Source organism: Podarcis cretensis (genome assembly GCF_951804945.1).
Source record: "Podarcis cretensis genome assembly, chromosome: 6".
Classification (NCBI taxonomy): domain Eukaryota; kingdom Metazoa; phylum Chordata; class Lepidosauria; order Squamata; family Lacertidae; genus Podarcis; species Podarcis cretensis.
In genome coordinates this window covers 58007728-58029648 of record NC_137175.1, presented here as the reverse complement: position 1 = coordinate 58029648, position 21921 = coordinate 58007728, and the positions used below count along the sequence as shown (strand labels likewise).

The window sequence follows — 21921 nt, the reverse complement described above, 5'->3', positions numbered from 1 at the left end:
AGCTCGGAGGGCTGCCCGGCCAAAGAGTTTCAGCCTCCACCTGAAGACACCTCTCTCCTCCTTCTTTTTGAGGCCTCAAAGGAGAAGGGATTTCAGCTTTTCCTAGGGGAAGAGAGGGGGCTACCGGGATTGTAGTTACAGTGGATAGGTGGGAGGGTGGGGGCAGAACAGCAACGGCTGCCGCTGCCTTGAGGCAGGTTGACGGAAAGCAGCCTCCGCCGCCTCCCTCCCTCCCTCCGTCCCTCACACCGCCCCCCCCCTGCCTGCCGCGCGCGCGCGCGCGCCTCCTTTCCCCTCCCCCACAATGCAGTGCGCGCCGCGGCTGACATGGCGGCCGGCCCAGATTGAGGCGCTCGCGTCGGGGCCTCCCAACTGCCGGAGCAGGACATGGAGGGAGACGCGGCCGGCACATCCCTGGGCTGACAGCCAGGTACTTGAGTCCCCCGAGAAAGAGAGAGAGAGAGGGCGGCGGCGGCAGACGGAAGCGGCTCGTCGTCGTCCCCCCCCCCCGCGTCGCTCTTTCGCCCTCCTTCCATGCCCGCTCCTGGCTTCTGCCCTCCTGGGGGTGGGGGGAGGGGGGCTCTCTGCACCAAGGCCCTTCGCTCGCCTTCGCCACGGTCTCCCCCCCCCCCGGCGCCCACTTTTTAAAGTCTTCTCGGAGCGCCTCTTTTTGGGTGGGTGGGTGGGGGTCTGCCAGGCGCCCTCCTAGCTAGGGTCCTGGTTGGGACCCCACTTCCCCATCCCCTGCTTTTGTTTCTCTCCTGTCTGGGTGGGAAGAATAGAAAGTTTAAGGAAAAGAGGCCGTTGGATGAGGACTGTGCCCAGAGCGAGTTGTTTTGGTGTGTGTTTTTGTGTGGGCGGGGGGGGGGGGGATGTTGATGTGGTTGGCTAATTCGATAATTTAGAGGGGACACACACCAAAAAGTTGATCCTGCACGTGTACTTCTGAGGGCTAAGAGGGGGTGTTGTTTGTTCCGTGGGAGCACTATAAAGACGTTGGAGCGTAGCCTATAGAGGCATGTTTTTGGGAAATCGAGCTGTTTTTCTGACAGTGGGCTAAGCTGTTAACACAACTTGATGGGTTTCCTGCGAGGAGGGGCTTGACACAGATCTCCACAAAATAGCCCTTTCGCACTTGGGGCTTTTAATTGGGGGGCTCCCGAGTGCCGGTCTTAGAGTGTCTGGTGTCTGGGAGCCTCTCAGTAAAGCAGAGGGGCGAATAGTGGGGTCAGTGTCATCACTGTTGTAAATTATTATGCAGCACCATCAGCCTACAGGGCACTTTAAAGAGCTTAGTAACTACTACAACAAATAGGTTTCTACCTTAAGGCTATCACACTACAAAATAGCAGAGCATATTGTGCTATTTAGTGATGGTGGGTAAGGCTTTTGGCTCTCTGCCTTAGCACTGGACTACTTTCACTTGGAACCTTCCCACTATAAAGTGATCTCTGGTCAATAGCTGGTTAAAAAACTAATTAGTTGTCTGCATTTTGCAAATGGAGAAAATCAAGGGTTCATGCTTCAGTATATTAAACTTACAGCTTTTGCTGTTGTTGCACATTTCAAAAGCACACTATGAGGAGCCATGATTGATATGCAGATTTGAGTATGTATTCAGTTCCATTGTAAAATGTGAAATTGGTCAGTTTCATAGCAGAGCGAAAATAGAACAAAAATACTTATTGGGCCTGTTGTTAAATGGTCCTGCTTCTCTTCTATGTAATCATCTTAAGTATTATGACATTGTAATAACCTTTTGAATGTAAGATTTGACCACATGAAGGTTGAAAAATATTTGATATTGCTTGGGTTCACTATCAACCTTTTTAGGTGCCAGTCCAATCAAGAGCTGAAAACTATGTAAAATTCATTTATGCTAACATCAATTTTTAAAAGGGCACCTGATATTTTTATGGTGGTGTTCACATGTATCACTGGCATAGAATTGTGGAAGATTCTTCCATTATTACAGTGTGAAAGAAGCATACTAGCTGATGATGTCTCAAAATTTGGGTTCATAGTAGAAGTTATCTTTTAAGTTTTAAAATAATGATCTAGTTTACACATCATGGTAAACCATAGTTAATAATATTATGTTAGCAAGGAGATTGATTCTGCTCACTCTTCTTTTACTTGTAGAGTCACTGTGTTGATGATGGTGATGATGATAATAATAACACAAATACCATGAGTTGGGGCAACAACCCAAACTCCTTGGCTTAGCATTTTGTCTGAATTGAGAATTATGGTTTGTTTTGTGCCAAATAAACCATGATTGATAAGTCAAGAACAAATTTTGGTTTTATATTGTGGTTTGTGTGGAGGAGAACTAACCACAATCCCATTTGGACATGATGCAAGCCAGGAATTAAGTTTTGTTACTCCTGTTCACATGAGGGAGAGTGAAGCAGAAACTATCTGCATTCCTGGTTTAACTGTGGTTTACTGTGACACTGTAAACATAACCAGAGCCTTTCTGACAGTAGGTGATTGCCATTCTGTAACAAACGTAGACTTTCTGCACATTAGTATTTATGCAAATTGGGTAAAACCCCAGTTTACAGCTGTGTGATACACTACCCTTATTTTGAGAAGCTGTTTGTGCAGTTTATGATGTGAGAGACTACAAGCAGCACATGTCTTGTATGGAGATTCTTGAATGCTGCCAATGAACCCTGAACAGGGTAATGTTTGTTAGGAAGTTAAAGTTCATGTTGCAGTAAGTTCACATGATTTAGTATTTCCAAATACTGAAAGAATCAAAATCGGCTGAGCTAGGCAAGAGTGTTAATGTCACATTTAATAGTTATTGTGACTATCAGCCACAGGGAATAAGATCAACAATGGCAAGTTTATCTGTCTCCTGTCACCAGATTCCACTCCAGTTTCTCCAATGAGCGCAGAGTAAATCTAAAGAAAACTTTTCTATCATTTTGCAGTATGTTTAGTAAAATAAATTACCGGTACATTACGTCAGTCCAGACGTTCTTGTGATGAAGCTGTCCAAATTACATAGAAAAGGAAAGTGATTTTAAAAGCAAAAGAGGCATGTGGGTGAAGGGTGCAGAACTCTTCCCTCACTCCACATCTTATCTCCCTGCATGCCATTTCTCCAGGCACTAGTTTCTGAGCAGAGGTCACATACCATGTCTAGAAATGTACTCAGTTTTCCAAATGTGGCCACATCACAGATTTATACTGCCTTATATTTAAACATTCACCTAGTAGGCAACCAAGAATTCTATAAACATGAATGAGAGGGCTGGTGAAAGAGTGAAGGACTGCTTCCTCCCTCCTCTGTGCCCATGATAGAAATCAAACTGTCAGAGGAGGGAAGCCTGCTTCTCTGTGCTTATAATAGAAATGTAGTGGGCAACTACAGAAGGGAAGGCACTAACACCTTTGTGGGCTTATCTACAAGGCTGGATTTACATGAGGACATTGCTATATAGCAATTACAAAAGAGAAGGCCATTTTATCATAAAAGCCATCAAATTGTTGTCTTTTCCAACAGCTGTTATGTTTACTGAGGAGCTTTTGGTAAAGTGTTTTGTCAAAAGCTTTTTGAAATCTTGGATACAGTACCTACTGGATCACTGCATGTTTGTTGTGCTTTCAAAGAATTCAAAATCATTGGTAAGGCCAAACTTCCTGTTGTAGAAACCATGCTGATTCTTCCCCAGCAAGGCTTTTTCATCTGTATAACTGTACCTTTGCTTATGCTTTCTATCAACCTGGTATGGAGGTTAGGTCTCTAATTCCTCCTGAATGCATTCAAAGAAAAAAACAACCCTATTTTTAGTGACAAGCTGCAAATTTTTCTTAGAGATCATGTGTTGTGTTTAAAGAAAGTCACATTTAAAGAAAAATATTTTTGGCAATTTGCTAAAAACTACCTGTGGGTTTTTTTTGCTTACTACTGCCAATTTACATTCGTTTTGCCAGAATCTGTGGTACTATATGGAGGAATTTGGGCAAGAATTCTTCTTTTCAAAGGGTCTTCTTGCCCTGCGTTGGTTTCTGATCTTCAGCTTAAATTGGATGTGTTTGGACAATCAAATTTTGTCTTACTAAACTAAGATAAAAATGAACTTTGTGCATCTACATTCAGTTGCTTTGCTCCTCACTTCACACAAGTGGAAACACAAGCTAGAATTTTGCTGTAGCTTCTTATTATATTTGAAGTGGGAAATTACGATTAATGTTTTTGAAACACCCCTGGACGTGAAAACCAGCTTTAAACAATTACTTCATATTCTGGCTTGCTTGCAGGCCATTTCCTAGTCCAGACATAATTTCTCAGTTTGGAAGTTATGGTTAACTGTGGCTCTCTGGCTTATTTCCCCACTTGTGTGAAGGGAGGAGCAAAGCAGCTGCATACATGAAGCTTGTTCACCACTCAGCTTACAAAATAGATATTTGATTGTCCCAATGTGGCCATTTTCTCTGGGCTTCTCTAATAATGGGTTTAAATAGCATTCAAATGTCCTGATACTCATTCTCCCCCCCCCCCCCCAGTTTCCTCCCAAGAAATGAAGTGCCACTGTACTGATTGGAGCTGCAGTGCAGGGATAGTCCCCCTCACACACCTCATGCAATTTTTCTCACTTTAAAATAGCCACATCTGCCCAAAGCTTGGATCTGCCCTCTCAAGGCAGATACCTTTTAGGGATGGGTGAATTGAAACTAGGAAAAATAGCACTGAGAGAAAGGGTCCCCCCTTCCTGCCCCAAATTAGGTTTGTTAATAGGCAAACTCAGTTCATTAATCATATGCTTTTTAAATGAATTAATATTATTTAAATGGGGTGGTGGGTAGGTGGGTGGGACCTGTGGTCCCCCTGATGCTCCCAGCCAACATGACCAGTGATCAGCGTTGGTGGAAGTTGTAGTTGTATGGAGAGCTACAGGTTTCCCATCCCTACTTTTAGCTCTCGACAGGTCTAATATTTTAGTTCCTTCTTTCGTATTAAATGTTATTAAGCTTTTTGTATGAGTTGTAGTTCAGTAGGTTTGGGTTTATGTGGTTTTGCAATAATTCACATCTTGATATTACACCCAGTTGGTAGTGCTGGTGGAAGATAACTGAGATTATGAAACCTTAAAAACCATCAGGAAACGAAAGTGAAACTTATGTGCAATTGTCTGAGTCAAATCATAATATTAATAGAACCTCAAACATAGCAAGTTTCAGGTTTAAGCACCAGGTGGCTAATACCTTTTTCTCTATATAAAATTTTAAGTAGCTTAAGTTTGTATTCATGTTTTAAATACAATAAAGAAATCCCAACACTGCTGTGTGTTTCTGTTGTAGCAATGTAGTTGTCATTCCTTTCCTATCAAGGCAATATCAATGGTTAGTGAACGTGGTTAGCCCACCCAATTGATCAATTTCCCCAGCTGATGTCAGCATTTATATAATAATAATAATTTGCTGCCTGTTCTGAGCAGGTTGAGGTGGGTTAGGCTTACAAATATGAGTGAATTAACAAATAACTACGTAAATGAAGGATAGTTTTTATTCTGAAATCATTGTTATTTCATTGCTAAAGCCAATGTTGTCCTTTTATTAACATTTGAGGTAATTTTAAAAAGCAATATTTACAACATATATTTTATTGCAACTTTCAGGTAGTCCTTTTTGTGTTACATATCATTGTTTTGACACTGTTGCGATACAGTGTACTTTTCTCTCTCTCTCTGAACTTACAATGAAAAAACTGAAGTGAAAGCAAACTTATTTTGGAAGTTGTAGAGGTATAAGTAAAGCAGAGGCCTATGTATGAATGCTCTGAAATGTTTTTTTAATGTTTGTGAAAACATTACTAGTTGGCAACATTTCTACAAAACAATTGTAAGAGTTTGGAGCTCTAAAATGTGGCCAGTAAAGTAGAAGTCCCTAGGAAGCCTCAAGGAAGAGCATGCCTAACATAATGTGCTGAAGGATATTTCTCCCCCTGCTGCTTTAGTGCTTGCGTTGCCCCAACACAGGGCAAATGAAAATCTCAAAATTAATGGGCAGAGCAAGCTTAACACAGGGCCTGTGAGGTGCAGAGGCACTGCCACATCCAAAGCTTTGCTGGTTCACAAGCTGCAAGCTGGCATAGGAACAGAACATTTGGAATATCTCCAGGGTTTTGGATTCAGTATCACCTTGTTTTGGGGCTCTCTACACTATGATTGTTGGGAGAGCAACTAGCGCTAGCTTACCATCCACTTGGTCAAAGCTAACTGACCCTCTTCCCCTGCAGGTTGGTGTAGAGAATCTTCTCCATCCTAATCACCCCCAGCCAACAAAATGTGGAGGAGGGTTTGGATTGTGCTCTTATTAAACTAATAGAGGATATTTCCATCACACCATGTGAATGTTCCCTCCATTATTCTCCCCTCCCCCCGACATGCTTAGCTTTAGTCTCTCATTGCAAGCATTTTTGATATTAATTTAATTTAGGACTATGTTTAACAATGTAAGAGTTTCTTTGTGTTCTCATTCTCAATTTTTCTCATCAGACAATCAGCCAGATACCCTGCCTGAACAGAGGATTCTGCTCCACTCCAGTTGTTGCAAAATTATATTTCAAGTAGTCTCAAGTAATAGACGAAGCAGGTCTTCTCAATAATGGAAGAGGGCAAGAGCTCAAAAACTGGAAATCATGACACAAGAAAATCTGCCCAAATTGTCTGTGAAGAAAGCAAAGCTGTCAGAGTTACAACCAATCAAAATTATAAAACTAACAAAAATGACAAATCTATAAAAGAAGCTGGAAAAAGTTCTTCAGGTGGGAGCAGTTGCAAAAAGAATAAGCAGAATGATGTTTGTCCTGAGAAGTCAGGAGAAAATAAATCATGTAAGACAAATAGTTGTATTGCTGGATGTAAAGACATGGGGTCAAATATTCAAGATCAATGTAAAGCAAAAAGGTTACCAAATGTACCAGCAGAAGTAGATGATCCGAAACAGATAAGAGCTCAGCACATGGTTGAAAATCTTTCAAGCTCCCATATTTCAGAGAATGGTGCTAGCACAGAAAGCTTACCATCTGCCCAGAGAAGGAGTTCTGAATTGGAAAATCCACCTGGAGATGATATATCCAAAATTAATACTAATCAGCCTGGGGACTCAGTCAAAAGTGGTTTGGATCTGGGACCAATGGAACACAAATCTGAAGACTCCTGTGAGTGCTGGATTCAGTTTTTATTTTTAAAAATCCAACAGTCTGAAATGCATTTTGAATGGCTTTTGCTTTGTGCATATTAGTTATATCTATACTATCAAGTGGTAGAAAAATGTGTTTTGTAATGTAAGTTTGCCCCACAACCTTTAAAAGTACAAAAATATTTTTTCTGTGTTTCAGTGCAGAAATAATTATAGCTCTGAAATAAAACATTCTCTTGCATTTTGCTCAGTCACTCTAAGTTGCTATGATAGTTTCTAAGCAGCTATTATGAACCTAGTTTTTAGCTAATATATAAGAATAGCTTGTCCCCCCTATATATGCCTACTCATACTCCAGGAAGAGGTGATAAAATGGAATGCAGCACATCAGATGGCAGGTGTAGGGTCACAATTTTCAACTCCTCTGTGTTAAAAGCAAACAAATAAAATACATATGCATGCATCTCCATTCAAATAGAAAATTGGCATACCAGGCGAAGGCCTAGTCAAATCTTGCTCCTAAGTCTTTAAAGAACAAATCAGGGGCATAATTCAAATGTAGTATCTCCCACATGCCGCCTAAAACATGGCAGTCCATTTTTCTACCCCATTCTGTTACATGTGTAGACCCAGTGTGGATCAAGTATGTCACTGCTGTCTCTGTGTGCTATAGCATTCATTTCTTTATTTGGTTTTTTGTTGTTCAAATTTTAAATCCCTCTTAATCCAATCAGGATACCTGGGCAGTTTACAAAATACTAATTAAAAGTAATAAAAGTAATTTTAAAATAGTAATAATAATAATGCTGCTGCTAATTAAAGCCAATAAAAACAAAGTAAAACAGTAAAACAACACACAAATTTGAAAAATAAGTACAGTATGCAGTATAAATACAGTAGCAGATAATAAATCCATGAAGACTTTGGGCAATCAATTTCCTCCAATCGCCCGGGTGAGCAGATGCTGTAGCACTGAACTATATGTCTTCATTTGAAGTGATGTGTGAACCAGGCCTAAATATAACATGCAACATGCAATTGAAGTTAATAAAACATTGCATATTGGTTTATAATAATAATAATTTCATATACAGTAGTGCTTTCTGAATTGCTCTACCTGTTACGTTATCTCGGTAATTCTAATAGCTCAAGGGTATGATTCTTGTTAATGAGTCTGAGAACAATAAAAATTTTTTTACTTTTTAAAATTCAGCTTTATTTCTATGCTTAGTTTCGCATAATTATCAAGGAGAGAGCATATTCACATTTTAGGATTTCCAATTTATTTAATTTTCCCTTAGCTTACATTTAAGGTAGTCTGGAGAAAACAAGTTAATAATCAACTTTGCTCCTCCTTTCATTAGGTAAAATAAAAAAATCAGATTCTGCTAAAGAAGCTAATTCAGAGGCGGATTATTTAGAAAATATTGCTGTAATTGATGAATCAACATTGACGGCCGAACAGCAGCTAGGCTTGAAACAAGCAGAAGAGCGACTGGAAAGAGATTATATTATTCGCTTGGAAAAAGTAAGTAAACTGTACAGTTTTCTTTTTTAGGTGATGATTTTTTTCTGCTTACCATAGCATGTCACATAATTCAGAAGAAAATAATTAGCTACTTAATTTCTTTAATAACGGTGGAGTGTGAGATTGTTCTCTTTAAGGAGGTAGAAACAGTTTCTAGAAAAGACAGAGGCTCATCCTTTGCTCTCCCCCCCCCCTTATAGCAGATGTTGATTTGCACTGTGTGTTCTCATAATCAGTGGGAACACAGATTATATGCTTTTCATTTCAGTTGGGGTTTAATCACATGATATTTTGGGTGCATAGTAACTTTGGTGAAAAGGCAGTTTGTCCATGACAAGCCAACATTTGTGTGTTTGCCACCACTTGCCTAATTGATTTTGGGTCATGTCAGGAGACATTATTTCTGAGCAATTTTTTTGGTGATGTGTAAAAAGCTGAATTTTGTGCATGTTAGCCAGTGTGCATAACCATTCTGGCAAGTGCTGTGGGTCAATGCACAGGCTTTTTCAGGGCAAAGAGAATTTTCTTTCTTTCTTTAAAAGACTGAAGGCCAGTAAAATATCTGCTTTTCGTGGCCCCTTGCCTTCTCTGGGCCCATTTTCCTTTTTTTTTTTTAAAAAAAAAAAACTTACTTTTTCATGGGGCTTAGGCTTACTGCACTTATTCTTTTACTATTTGGCTAGTCTCCCACCTTCATATCCAGGGTAGGTCTCACTATTGCAGAGCTTTGGAAGTACTTTTCTGTTGAACTGCTCATGATCCCAAGTCCTTTTTCTTGCCTTTCCATATACGTCTCTGAGCCTTGGTGCTCTGAATCTTTCTTTTGCCAATTCTTCAAACTCTGCCAAAAAAAATTTTTCTCTTCAGAATGAGCAAAATTGAGTGCAGGTACTGCATCTTTTGTTAGGATTTAGCTGATTCTAGGTTTCTGGTATTTTATGATTTCTAGCATTAAACAAGAAGAGCTGCGTTAGTGGTGTCATAGAAATATGAAAAATATGAGTCTAAACTATTTAGAAATGTGTGAATAAATTCTTCGTACCCCAGTGTGAACAGCAAGGACAATCCCCATCTACTATGCTCATTGCTTAGTAGCATTTTATTATCGTCACAATGGAAAATGAAACAGACATAATTAATTGGCTGCTGAATTTTAAATGTGTGGTTTTTCCACAGCGCTCTCCAGAGTACTCTAATTGCCAGTACCTATGCAAGCTCTGCTTAGTTCACATTGAAAATATCCAGGGAGCTCACAAACATATTAAAGAAAAACGTCATAAAAAGAATATCATGGTAAGTTTTAGATCAAGGCTTGGAATTTTTTACCAGAATTATACTTACTTTAATTGCTTCCTATAACTTCTAAGAATTATTGGCCTGAAACCAAAGTAAATAGTTAAAGCACTGTAATCATAAGACTATATTGTAGATGGTGGGAAAAAAAGTGTTTTCCTATTGTCTGTTATTGTGCAGATAATTCTGTCTCTAGCTCCCTCTGCCTGCCCCCATCTGTTGCACTTAAGATATCTTGTTAAACAAATAAAAAATGTTAAGCACATAAAATATTAATTTACATGAACTGCTTCAGTGCATTACTGCTGCTCCTCCTCATCTTGCGACAAAAGGAAAAATAGAGCTGAATGTCATCAGCACATTTATAATATCCAAATACTAACAACATGGGTGACAACACTGAACCTTGCAGCATCTCTATAAGATAATTCATGATGTGCACTGGAGCAAAAGTTGTGCAACCCTATCTTATGGTGTTTCTCAGATATCTTTAATGACCTGTTGACATTATATCACTTTCATGGACAGTTTTTGCTATAGGCTGGCATTAACAAGATTTAAAGAAGCACATAAAAATGGGTTGAACCTGAAAATTCTTCCAGTGGTAACACTATTCTTTACCACTCATAATATTTTCAGGAAAAGCAAGAAGAAAACGAACTCCGTGCTCTCCCTCCCCCTTCCCCTGCACAAGTAACTGCCTTGAGTTTTACGCTGATGGAGGCAGCAAAGGAACAAGGCATATCGGATAATGATTTCAAAATCCGCCAGGAAATTGTATGGGATATGGAAAAGATAATTCAGCAACACTTACCAGGTACCTAATGTAGATTCTTAGTTTTCTTTAAGGAGATTGTTTGCTTGTTCGCTGAGAATACATTTTGGGTCTACAATCAGTTTGACTTCCGTGTATTCAACTGTACATTAAAATACCAGTTTTGGAAAGTTGTAGTACAGGATGGTATTGGTGGCTTCTGACATTCTTGTATCTTTACTTTCTCTTCCTTTATGGAATATTAAAAGGTTTGTTGAAGATTATTATTTTAATTGAGGGTTTCATGTAAAAATTTTCAGGCAGATAAAGCCCAACCTGATTTTCCACAGTTTCTCAGATGTGCATAAATGCTTTGCTTCCAAGTATATAAAATGAATAATTTTTCTTTTATGGTTATAAAGTACTTTATGGTTAGAAAAGCAGAAATTTAAGTATCTTGTTCATATTAGGAAAAAACAGCATTGATTCACCGGCCATTGCAGATCTTGTAGTTCAAGACAAAACCAAAACATATAGTTGAATTGATGAGAGCAAAATACCCTCAACATTTGGATAGGAAAGCATCACATTTTCAGTAATGAAGCTGTCTGTATCTAATACCAGTGTCTGGTAATTGCATTTTATATTGTGTATTCTTTCCATACCAGTGCAGTTAAATGTAATACAGAGATGTAGTAGACTTACAGATCAAAAGCTGTCAAGTGTACAGTGTTGTACATTATAATGTAATGTGGGATGAATATACATTTGTCTATGTTGCGCATGAAGGGTTCCTGTAGCATCTACCTGCAATTAAATAGGTAGGTGTGCATTCATCATGCATAAAAGTGTTGCACATGTTGCTAAGCATGCTTACACACCCTAGTATTAAATACATTTTTTTCTTAGAAGTAATCCCATGATTACACACAATGCTAACATTCAATGCTGAGAGCATTTGACTTTATCGGGGTGGGTGGGTAGAATAAAGCCTTTATCTGTGTCTGTTGTGTATCTGGACTAGAAGAGACCTGTAATGGCACATGAGTCAATGCTGTGTCAGTTTGCACTTGTGGGATTAATTTGAGCAAACTATTTAATTTTTGCTTTTCTAATCATAAAACGCCTTATGACCAGAATTAAAATGGTATTCTTTATACAGTCAGTAGCAGTAGGACTTATTTCTTGTATGTTTGCTTTCAGATTGTATCCGTAGTATTTTGAAAATGGTTCAAAATTTTGAAATGGTTATGAATGCTACATGATTGCTTATGGAACCCTTTCTTTATTTTCAGAATGCTCATTGAGGATGTATGGATCCTGTCTAACTAGATTTGCTTTTAAAACTAGTGATATTAATATTGATATAAAATTTCCCTCCACGGTAAGTTGAAGAAATGTCTGTGACATTATTGAGCTAGAAATGTTTTATGTCTATGGTCTCAAAGATTTTTCTCACTAGTATAGCTTTCAGTGATGTTCTTGACCTGGAATTAGTAAGTTCCATGATAACTTCCATTCGTTCTCACTTATGAGAAACCTTTCCTCCACCAGTTTATTTATGAGTTGATAAAGGAGTGAGAGAGAATTCCCGAGGATAGGCCCTGTCCCAACTGGACAGAGTTGGTGGCGCACCCATATGCATGCTTAAACTAGGAGTAACTGGTACACTCACATAGCTGTAGCATAATTAGGGATCTCTTCATTGTACATAACTGTTGATTAGATTCAGGTTCCAGGAACAAGCACATCTGGCTCTCTGGGCCCTGTTGGTACATGTTAAGACCCTGTACTGTGCTTGTTATGCAGGTAAGCAGAGGTCTGGATCATACCTGTGACTATTAATAATACAATTGCCTTCCTTCTTTTGATAGAATTAAAATGAGGGTAAAATAACCTTCTTCCTCATTATTTTAGATGAGTCATCCGGATGTTCTGATACAGGTGCTTGATATTTTGAAAAACAGTGGTAAGAGCTCCCCCCCCTTTCTTCCTCACTTACTTCATATTCTGATTTATTTAAAATGTTTATATGCTGTTTAAGTTTCTGCATTGCTCAACAGTGTCCATAAAAACAATAATAGAGAATGGGATGATAAACAATAAAAAATTATTGTAATTAATTCTGGGTATCTAACAGAGGACATAGTAACCTTCTAATTGCTTATATTACCCAGATAGATTTGAATCAGTTTGAGAGAACTATGGAAGATTTTTTAATTTCCTGATATGCTCTTCTGTTTTTCCTCTTACAGCTTCTTACTCTGATGTGGAATCAGATTTCCATGCCAAAGTTCCTGTTGTTTTTTGTAAAGATGTTAAGAGGTTTGTGTACTTTTGTTTTACGTGTTCAAGTTAAAAGGATTATTGATGAGACACCATCTTACGTTTGGCATTTTACAATCGATTACAAAGGATAGAATGTAGTTCTTTACTTTGAAGCTAGCTCCAGAACTGCTTCCTCCATTTTCCAGGTGTAGGAGCTTTTAACAAATAGCACAGAAACAACAAAGAGTGCAGTTCACTCAAAATTTTAAGCACTTTCAAAGTCCTGTTGATTTCAGTGATACTTTTGAGCATTTCCCTCACCCATCTATTGAAACTGTTGAGGCTTAAAATGCATAATGTTTTGGCTAGATAAATAGATTTCAGTATCTGCGGTAAGCAATCAGCATCAGGAAAGAAACCAATGCAAGACTAAACTGCATGTTTTTCTTTTTGATCACTCACTGAGGGACAGTGGTTTAACTTGCAACTTTTCTTAAAATTTGTTTCAATCTCAGTGGTTTAACTTGCAAAGTAAGTGCTGGAAATGATGTGGCCTGCCTTACAACTGATCTGCTAGCTGCGCTTGGCAAACTGGAACCAGTTCTCGTTCCTTTGGTGTTGGCTTTTCGTTACTGGGCTAGAGTAAGTTTTAAATGAAAATATTTATTCCTTGCATGTGTACTTAATATGTAAATGCAGTAACCTTTTACAATGCTGAAAGGAACCTGTACAGATTAGATTAGATTAGATTAGATTAATTCTAAAATGATATCTCTTTTTCTGAATCTGAAATAGTACAGTATTTGGATAAAATGCAAAAGGCTGAGCACAGAGTCTCCATGTACACTTAGAGGCTTCTGGATGTGCCTTGGGGCTTCTCAGGCATCCCCTTCTCACTGAAGCTCCTTGTACTCTCTAAAAGATGCACTGGAATATCAGAGGACCTTTTAGCTGCCTCTGGAAGTGGAGCTCTGGAAATGTTTGTTGTACATTCTACAAAGAGGAATATTTGAAATTTTTTTCTCTATCCAAATTGTGTTACATCTTTTTTTGTACAGGCAGTGACTATTTTGCATGTGTCTGATTGACGCACAACTACCAACGCACAGGCCATTTTGGATCCAGAAGAGGAAGGAACTGGGGTGGGCTTATGTGTGCTCTGTCAACACGCACAGGGACAAAGGCACCAAACCCCTGTGCAAAATGGTCACCACCTGTATCTGAAGTAGTCAATTGAATTCTACAGATAGGGAAACAATATACTGAGAGGGAAATTAGCATCTCAAAGGTGAAAGGATGAGCTAAGTCTTGAATTGAGGGAAGATGCAATTGATGAAATAATGAAGTAGTGCAGTTCATAGCTTGAGTAAGCATAGAAAAGAATGGGTAATATCAAAGTTACCCTCATACTCAAAGTAGACTCTTAATTAAAACTTGTGAATATCTGGATTTAATGTGTGTCTTCCATGTAACCCATGTTTATGTAAATGGGAAACTCTGTCTGGATGTTGTCCAGGTCAACTGATTAAGTGAATGTGTATTAGAAGTATTAATAATATTTAAAATGACCACTGTTTAATTTTTTGTACTTTTCCACATTGGTTTATAGATAACAGACATTTGTTTGTTTGTTTGTTTTACTACATTTGTATCCTGCCTTTCTTCCATATTGGAATTTAAGGTAGATTACATAGGGTTCTAAAGGCAGAGCACAGACCTGCTTAGCATCAGTAAGGTTGTTGTTTTATATGCCTTCAGACCTGGTTATGTAGGCCTTTATTCTATGACTAGAAAAAATGCTGGCTAAATTCAAAATTTGCAAGATCTACTATGTGTTGCTGGAAATATATACAAAGCACCAAACGAAACCTTTCTTCTCCCTTTTTGTAGCTGTGCCATATTGACTGCCAGGCAGAAGGCGGGATACCCTCATATTCTTTTGCCTTAATGGTGATATTTTTCCTTCAACAAAGAGAACCACGTATACTACCATCATATTTAGGCAACTGCGTAAGTTGGGGTTTTTTTAAATGCAAGTGAAGTGTCTGGATTCAAATAAATTTGTGATTAGTTGTGTGGACCCAAATAAGGAAGTCACAACTTTCCACAGGATCTATCTAAAGTAGCTTTTGTATCTCCATTGGCAATTTATATCTAAACATAATTTATAGCATAAAATAAATGCTTATATATTTGAATGTCTTATATGTATAGCACTTGCTCTTGTTCTTTGAAAAGGCTTCTGTTTTATTTATTTTGCATTGTTTAGATTGAAGGTTTTGATTCTAAGAAGGCTGATGATTACCAGCTGAAGGGCATAGAAGATGAAAAATTGGTAGTATGGGAATACAAACCATCAAACAATGGAGCAGGAAAAAATTTGAATGGTGTAGAAGGCAAAGCTAAAGGTGAACAGCACAGAGGTGGTAACAAGAGTGCAGCATCCTTAGAAACAGACACCCAAACTAATCCAAAGGAGAAGAATGGCAAGGTAAGCGAGTCTGTTTAAATGGAAATTATTCTTTTCTTTCTTGACTCTTTTCTTGATAAAATTTAATGACCAAAGAACCAGAAATTTAAGCTTCCATTTTCTGCTTCTTTCAGTCTCCTTTAGCATTGGAAACACCACACCAGATATCTCTGGGACAACTGTGGTTAGAATTGTTGAAGTTCTATACACTGGAATTTGCTTTGGAAGAATATGTTATCAGCATACGGGTACAAGAACTTTTAACCAGAGAGAACAAAACCTGGCCTAAAAGGCGAATAGCCATTGAAGGTGGGGCACTGCATTTTGTAAAGAGACTTTGGGAACTCTTGCCTTACTTATCTAACTTTTTGTAGATAAAACACTGTCTTATGCTACATTAGCTACAAATGTGGAAAATACAGCTTTTCTTTGTATAACTGTCATATACTTGACTTTGTTGACTGGCACTCATCTGCCCATAATAATTTGGAAATTTTAGTTTAAAAACTTTACTTTGAATTTGTATTCAAATATATCTGTAGTTAAATATATTGTATTTCTAGAGGAGAAATGGACTCAAGTTGCTGGTCTTGAACTATAAGCAATAATTCTATTGAGGCAGGAAACATGCCATTCCCTTTTATTCATTTTTTTATGCCAGAATATTGTGGCTGGAGATAAATCCCTAATGAGTGATAGCCTTGTTATTCCTGTATTTTTTTATATTAGGCCCAGTTCATATGCAATGCTAAGCCAAACCATAGGTAAAAGTGAGTGAGCATGCAGGTATTCAGAGGGAAAAATCACGGCTGGTTTGCACCAAAATTGGTCCTGCTGCTGCTATGTTATGCTATGGTTTGGCTTTAGCATTATAGATGAACCACCAGCTGTAGACAAAGTTGGTTCTTGGCTTACCACTTACCTGGGAAGACAAACGGTACGCCTGAGTTTGGATGTTACATTAAGTGAAACCATAGCTTAGCTCTGGGTAGCACAGCAGTAGCAGGATCTGGGGAGGAGCAAAGTAGCTCTGTTTTTTCCTCTAAGTATCTTAACACTCGCTTGTTCATGTGTAGCCATTCTTTGACTCAGTGTTACGTGTGAACCAAACCACAATACTCAACACTGTAAGAAAAATGGTAATATTCAAATGAAGTTATTCTGCATAAAATCTGTGGATAACAGTATAATATTTACATAATTTCAGATCAGGGTTGTGACCTGATTAATGAAATCACATGAGGTTTTTTCAGATTTATTATATTTATTATGTTTTATATTTATTAAGTTTGAAGGGTTTGCATTGCAACCATGGGGTAAAAGGCAAGGTAGAAATACTGCAAATAAATAAAAATGAGAAAAAGTTAATATGAAGGAGAAAGCTAAAAAGGGGGTACTTTCTTTGTTTTAAGACGATTCAGGCATATGTCAACAGGAATAATTCTGAGAAACATACATGCTTGCATATGGAATGCCATTTTTTAATATGGCAGTTCCCATCTGCAGTTTTTTTAATTGCTTTCAAAAAAAATTTATAAAAAAGGTGTCAACTGATTAACCAGGTACACCTTTTTAGTAAAATGAAAATGTTTTCAATAATTATGCTTTAAGTGATTAATAAAGTAAAATGTTGCAGCCCTATTTAAAATATGGTATGTTGATATCGTACTTGAAGGTCCTATTGAACAACAGCAGCAAACGTATTACTGGTTTGTCTTTTTATAGATCCTTTTGCACTAAAAAGAAATGTTGCACGGAGCCTGAACAGCCAGATGGTATTTGAGTATATCCTGGAAAGGTTCAGGACAGCATATAAATATTTTGCATGTCCACAGAATAAAGATGGGAGTAAGTCTAAACTGGATACCAAGAAGAAGGAAAAGGGAAAAACTGGTAGCAAAAAAACTGGAGAACCTGTAACCAACTGTTGCCTTCTACAGCAGGCCAACATTACAGAGAAGCAGAACACAGGCCATGCTTGTATTATACAAGAGTCTAACGAATGTAGTGAAATGGAACCTATATCCAGGAGATGTACTGAGAACTTGGAAAGTTTACTGGTAAAAAAGCCAGAAATTGAAAACATAGACTCTCAAGACAAAGAGGAAACTGTGTCCCTAAGTACTAATGAATGCTGTGAACTACAACAAAAATCTAAAGCAAAGAACAATCAAGAGCCTTCAGATGAAGAGGAGCTAAGCCAACATTGTGTTTTTAGTGAACATAGGTCTCTTGATGCAGATTCTGTTAGTGAATTATCTGATGCTGAAAGTCTGCAGATTTCAGTAACGGAGTATCCACAGAAGAGTATGTGCTCAGGCACCAGCACATCAGCTACCTCGCACAACTGCAAAGCAGTAGCAGAAATTCAAGACAGTAAAGATGAAGTCACCACAGAAGATATGCATTATGTGTTTGATAAATTTATTTTGACTTCTGGAAAGGTAAAGCAGACTCAAAACTTACTTTAACTTTTTCAAATAAAATGTTTTCTCTAACCGTGTTTTAAGATCATTGCTAAAGAAATGTTTTTGTCAGCAGACTGATTCCATTGACTCTCATTACCAGAAGACCCTTGATATTTTCTAGCTATATGGCAATGATGCCTTCCTCTCAATTTTTCTTTAACTAAAGGCTGAATAGAATAAATCTGCTAAAGCCATAGGTCCGAACAATTTGTTCCAAAAGTTTTAGACATTTAGACAAATCTTTCTTGACATTTTTAAGTGTCAAGTTGTTCCTACTTGACTTAACCTTCACTGCAGTGAATCCTAAGAACAGTGAGGAATCTCTTGATGAGAGAAGAATGAATCTGCCTTCATGAAGCTTCAGTCCTTTCTACCAGGCCAGCTTTCTTCAGATAACTAAAGCGCTTCTTTTAGAGGCAGAAGGGCCACTTTCTAACATTCTTCCAGAAGCCAAGAGTTGTTGAATTCACAGCAGAGCCCTTCATGGATTCTCTGTATTTTCCTTTGGTTTGATGAAATCAAAGAGAAACATAATAGTGCTAGAGAGAATGCCTCTGTCTTACCTCTAAAGCACATATTTCTTGAAAAAGTATATTTTAATCTCACTTTCATGTGAACTAGTTTCATTCCTGAACTAGTTTTAAAAAACCACCCACAGTAGATAAAGCCTTTATGTATTGTAGCAGCGTTTAGCGTTTTGACCACCATTCAGAGTTTCTGGAGTTTTTGTGAGCTATTATGCAGTAAGGACTAAAACTCAAAATGCTATGTAAGTGTTTCACTCCACCCTCAAACTTACAAGTGGTTTTTCTCCATCTTTCCCATTCGTTTCTTCTTTCTTGGGCTAGGAACTTGTGCAGTTTGGGTGCAGAGGTAGTAAATATTGAACAGTTTTATCATTGGACAAGGCAGGGGACCCGGGACTAATTGCAGCATTATTTGAACCAACTGAGGAATATGAAATATATATGCAAATTTGCTGTCTTCTTAACATGTAAATCAGGCTTGAAAAGATAGTGACTCCCCTAAAACCGACCAGTGAGCTTGCTGCTTGCATCTTGTACTTTTCCAGTTGGAACATTGTTGTTGTTGTTGTTTAGTTGTTCAATCGTGTCCGACTCTTTGTGACCCCATGGTCCAGAGCAAGTCAGGCACTCCTGTCTTCCACTGCCTCCCGCAGTTTGGTCAAACTCATGTTCGCAGCTTCGAGAACAATGTCCAACCATCTCGTCCTCTGTCGTCCCTTTCACCTTGTGCGCTCAATCTTTCCCAACATCAGGGTCTTTTCCAGGGAGTCTTCTCTTCTCATGAGGTGGCCAAAGTATTGGAGTCTCAGCTTCAGGATCTGTCCTTCCAATGAGAACTCAGGGCTGATTTCCTTAAGAATGGAGAGGTTTGATCTTCTTGCAGTCCATGGGACTCTCAAGAGTCTCCTCCAGCACTCTAATTCAAAAGTATCAATTCTTTGGTGATCAGCCTTCTTTATGGCCCAGCTCTCACTTCCATACATCACTACAGTGGTGCCTCGCAAGACGAAATTAATCCGTTCCGTGAGGCTCTTCGTATAGCGGTTTTTTCATCTTGCGAAGCAAGCCCATTGACAGCTTAGCGGATTAGCGCTATTAGCGGTTTAGCGGCTTTTAGCGGATCAGCTGATAAGCGGCTTATCAGCAGATCAGCTGATAAGCGGCTTAGGGCTTAGGAAAAGGGGGGGGAAGGGGGAAAAAACCCGCAGGAACTCGCAAGACATTTTTGTCTTGCAAAGCAAGCCCATAGGGAAATTCGTTTTGCGAAGCGCCTCCAAAACGGAAAACCCTTTCGTCTAGCGGGTTTTCCGTCTTGCGAGGCGTTCGTCTTGCGGGGCACCACTGTATTGGGAAAACCGTAGCTTTAACCATACGGACCTTTGTCAGTAAGGAGATGTCTCTGCTTTTTAAGATGCTGTCTAGGTTTGTCATTGCTTTTCTCCCAAGAAGCAGGCATCTTTTAATTTCGCGACTGCTGTCACCATTTGCAGTGATCATGGAACCCAAGAAAGTAAAATCTCTCACTGCCTCCTTTCTTCCCTTTCTATTTGCCAAGAGGTGATGGGACCAGTGGCCATGATCTTAGTTTTTTTGATGTTGAGCTTCAGACCATATTTTGCGCTTTCTTCTTTCACCCTCATTAAAAGGTTATTTAATTCCTCCTCACTTTCTGCTATCAAGGTTGTGTCATCTGCATATCTGAGGTTGTTGATATTTCTTCCGGCAATCTTAAGCTTGGGATTCATCCAGCCCAGCCTTTCGCATGATGAATTCTGCATATAAGTTAAATAAGCAGGGAGACAATATACAGCCTTGTCGTACTCCTTTCCCAATTTTGAACCAATCATTTGTTCCATATCCAGTTCTAACTGTAGCTTCTTGTCCCACATAGAGATTTCTCAGGAGACAGATGAGGTGATCAGGCACTCCCATTTCTTTAAGAACTTGCCATAGTTTGCTGTGGTTGACACAGTCAAATCCATGAAGGAGCTGTTGGAATATGCTGCATATCTTTAAGGAAAATAACACTTTTTAAAAAATATGTTTTAAAATAAAACATTTTTGTTTGTTTCTTCCATAGCCACCAACCATAGTATGCAGTATCTGCAAAAGGGATGGCCATTCCAAAAATGACTGCCCGGAGGATTTTAAGAAAATTGATCTAAAACCACTACCACCAATGACAAGTAGATTTAGAGAAATACTTGATCTAGTATGTAAAAGGTGTTTTGGTAAGTAAAGTTTTGCTATTCTGACCTGGTTGTGAGTACTACTTCAGTAGTTAATAATAGGGTACTGAACTCTAACCACATTAATCTGGTATTTTCCCTGCTTAAATCAGTGGAAAGAAGGCATTCTTCTGTGATTGGAAGTAGTGTATCCTCATATGTTCTAGTTTACAGTAAGGTCACCAGGATGTTTTAGACTTTGCAGTGGGTTTGGCAAATGTAAGTTTCCAAAGCGTCAAGGAGTTGCATGGTTTTGTTAACCAAGGTATCTTTAGTAATGGACAGATTTTGCAAGGCCAACACATAAGTTTGTTTCTTCTTTTGCTTTCCTTTCAGGGGTTTAGTCTGACATTTAAGATGATATGGTTGCATCCTAAATGTAAAATATCATCACCAGATGACTTTAATGAATTACAGGGATCAGTAAAATATTCAGTGAGAGAAATGTTTGAGGATATTTAATTCTGACACTTGGATGTTGCTGAATGGCTTACTTAGGTTTTTGTTTGTTTAGATGAATTAGCGCCTCCTTTCTCAGAGCAACAAAACCGAGAACAGATTCTGGCAAGTTTGGAAAGATTTATTCGAAAAGAATATAATGGTATGCAACAGGAAACTTTTAAAAACATCCAATTTATTTGTTATTTTGCAGTTGTCCAAGAGAGTTATTTTCTAATTGTATTTATTTATTACATTGTATACCATCTTTCCTTGCACTTGAAGACAAAACATTATATACACTAATACTCAAACCAATGTTTTATATTATTATAGGAACAATACAAAAAAAGAAGCATTAAAAAAGAAGAATCTAAAATCAATATTGGCAGCAAGTTAATAGAAGATATTAATTTTTGAAGTTAAGTGCATGTGCAATAGTTCCTTCCTCACTTGGATCTTTCCCTGGCAGACAGGTATCTGCAGGCTGAGATTATATATCAGCCAGCTGATGCCAAGGAAAATCTAGTTTGCCATGCCTCATCCTTTAGGAAGATATCCTAAATGTTTTCAGTATGGAGAAGAAGGTTAGAAAAGGAGTTGGCGTCAAGCCCATGACCACAAATGAGAAACTGAGAGAACTGACAAACATATTGAGTAACAATATTAAAACAAGAATCAAGATTTGTACATTAATAGAACTTGAAAAATAGTCTAAAGAAATCAGAAATGTGTTTTTCCTCACATCTTGAATTTATTTATTACTGAAAAGTGATGGAATATATGGGC

At 38.4% G+C, this 21921-nt stretch overlaps 1 protein-coding gene and 1 long non-coding RNA gene across 2 annotated transcripts in view; one reads left to right on the top strand and one right to left on the bottom strand.

Moving 5' to 3' along the window:
• Positions 1–303: 303 nt before the first annotated feature.
• Positions 304–21921, top strand: part of TUT4 (terminal uridylyl transferase 4) — a 33658-nt gene continuing 12040 nt past the window's right edge. The window contains exons 1-15 of the mRNA XM_079982443.1: positions 304–430; positions 6513–7177; positions 8523–8686; positions 9863–9979; positions 10619–10796; positions 12029–12117; positions 12651–12702; positions 12989–13058; positions 13517–13643; positions 14892–15011; positions 15271–15492; positions 15606–15780; positions 17197–17915; positions 20547–20697; positions 21209–21295. Of these exons, the coding sequence (XP_079838569.1) occupies positions 6622–7177; positions 8523–8686; positions 9863–9979; positions 10619–10796; positions 12029–12117; positions 12651–12702; positions 12989–13058; positions 13517–13643; positions 14892–15011; positions 15271–15492; positions 15606–15780; positions 17197–17915; positions 20547–20697; positions 21209–21295 (2827 nt within the window). The 5' untranslated portion in view covers positions 304–430; positions 6513–6621. The remainder of the gene's footprint in view (positions 431–6512; positions 7178–8522; positions 8687–9862; positions 9980–10618; positions 10797–12028; positions 12118–12650; positions 12703–12988; positions 13059–13516; positions 13644–14891; positions 15012–15270; positions 15493–15605; positions 15781–17196; positions 17916–20546; positions 20698–21208; positions 21296–21921) is intronic.
• On the bottom strand, positions 9385–17175 carry LOC307219331. Its single transcript, XR_013840372.1, has 4 exons — positions 16394–17175; positions 10794–10983; positions 10028–10063; positions 9385–9631 (listed from the first exon to the last, which is right to left on the bottom strand). It is a non-coding gene; the product is annotated as an uncharacterized lncRNA (long non-coding RNA).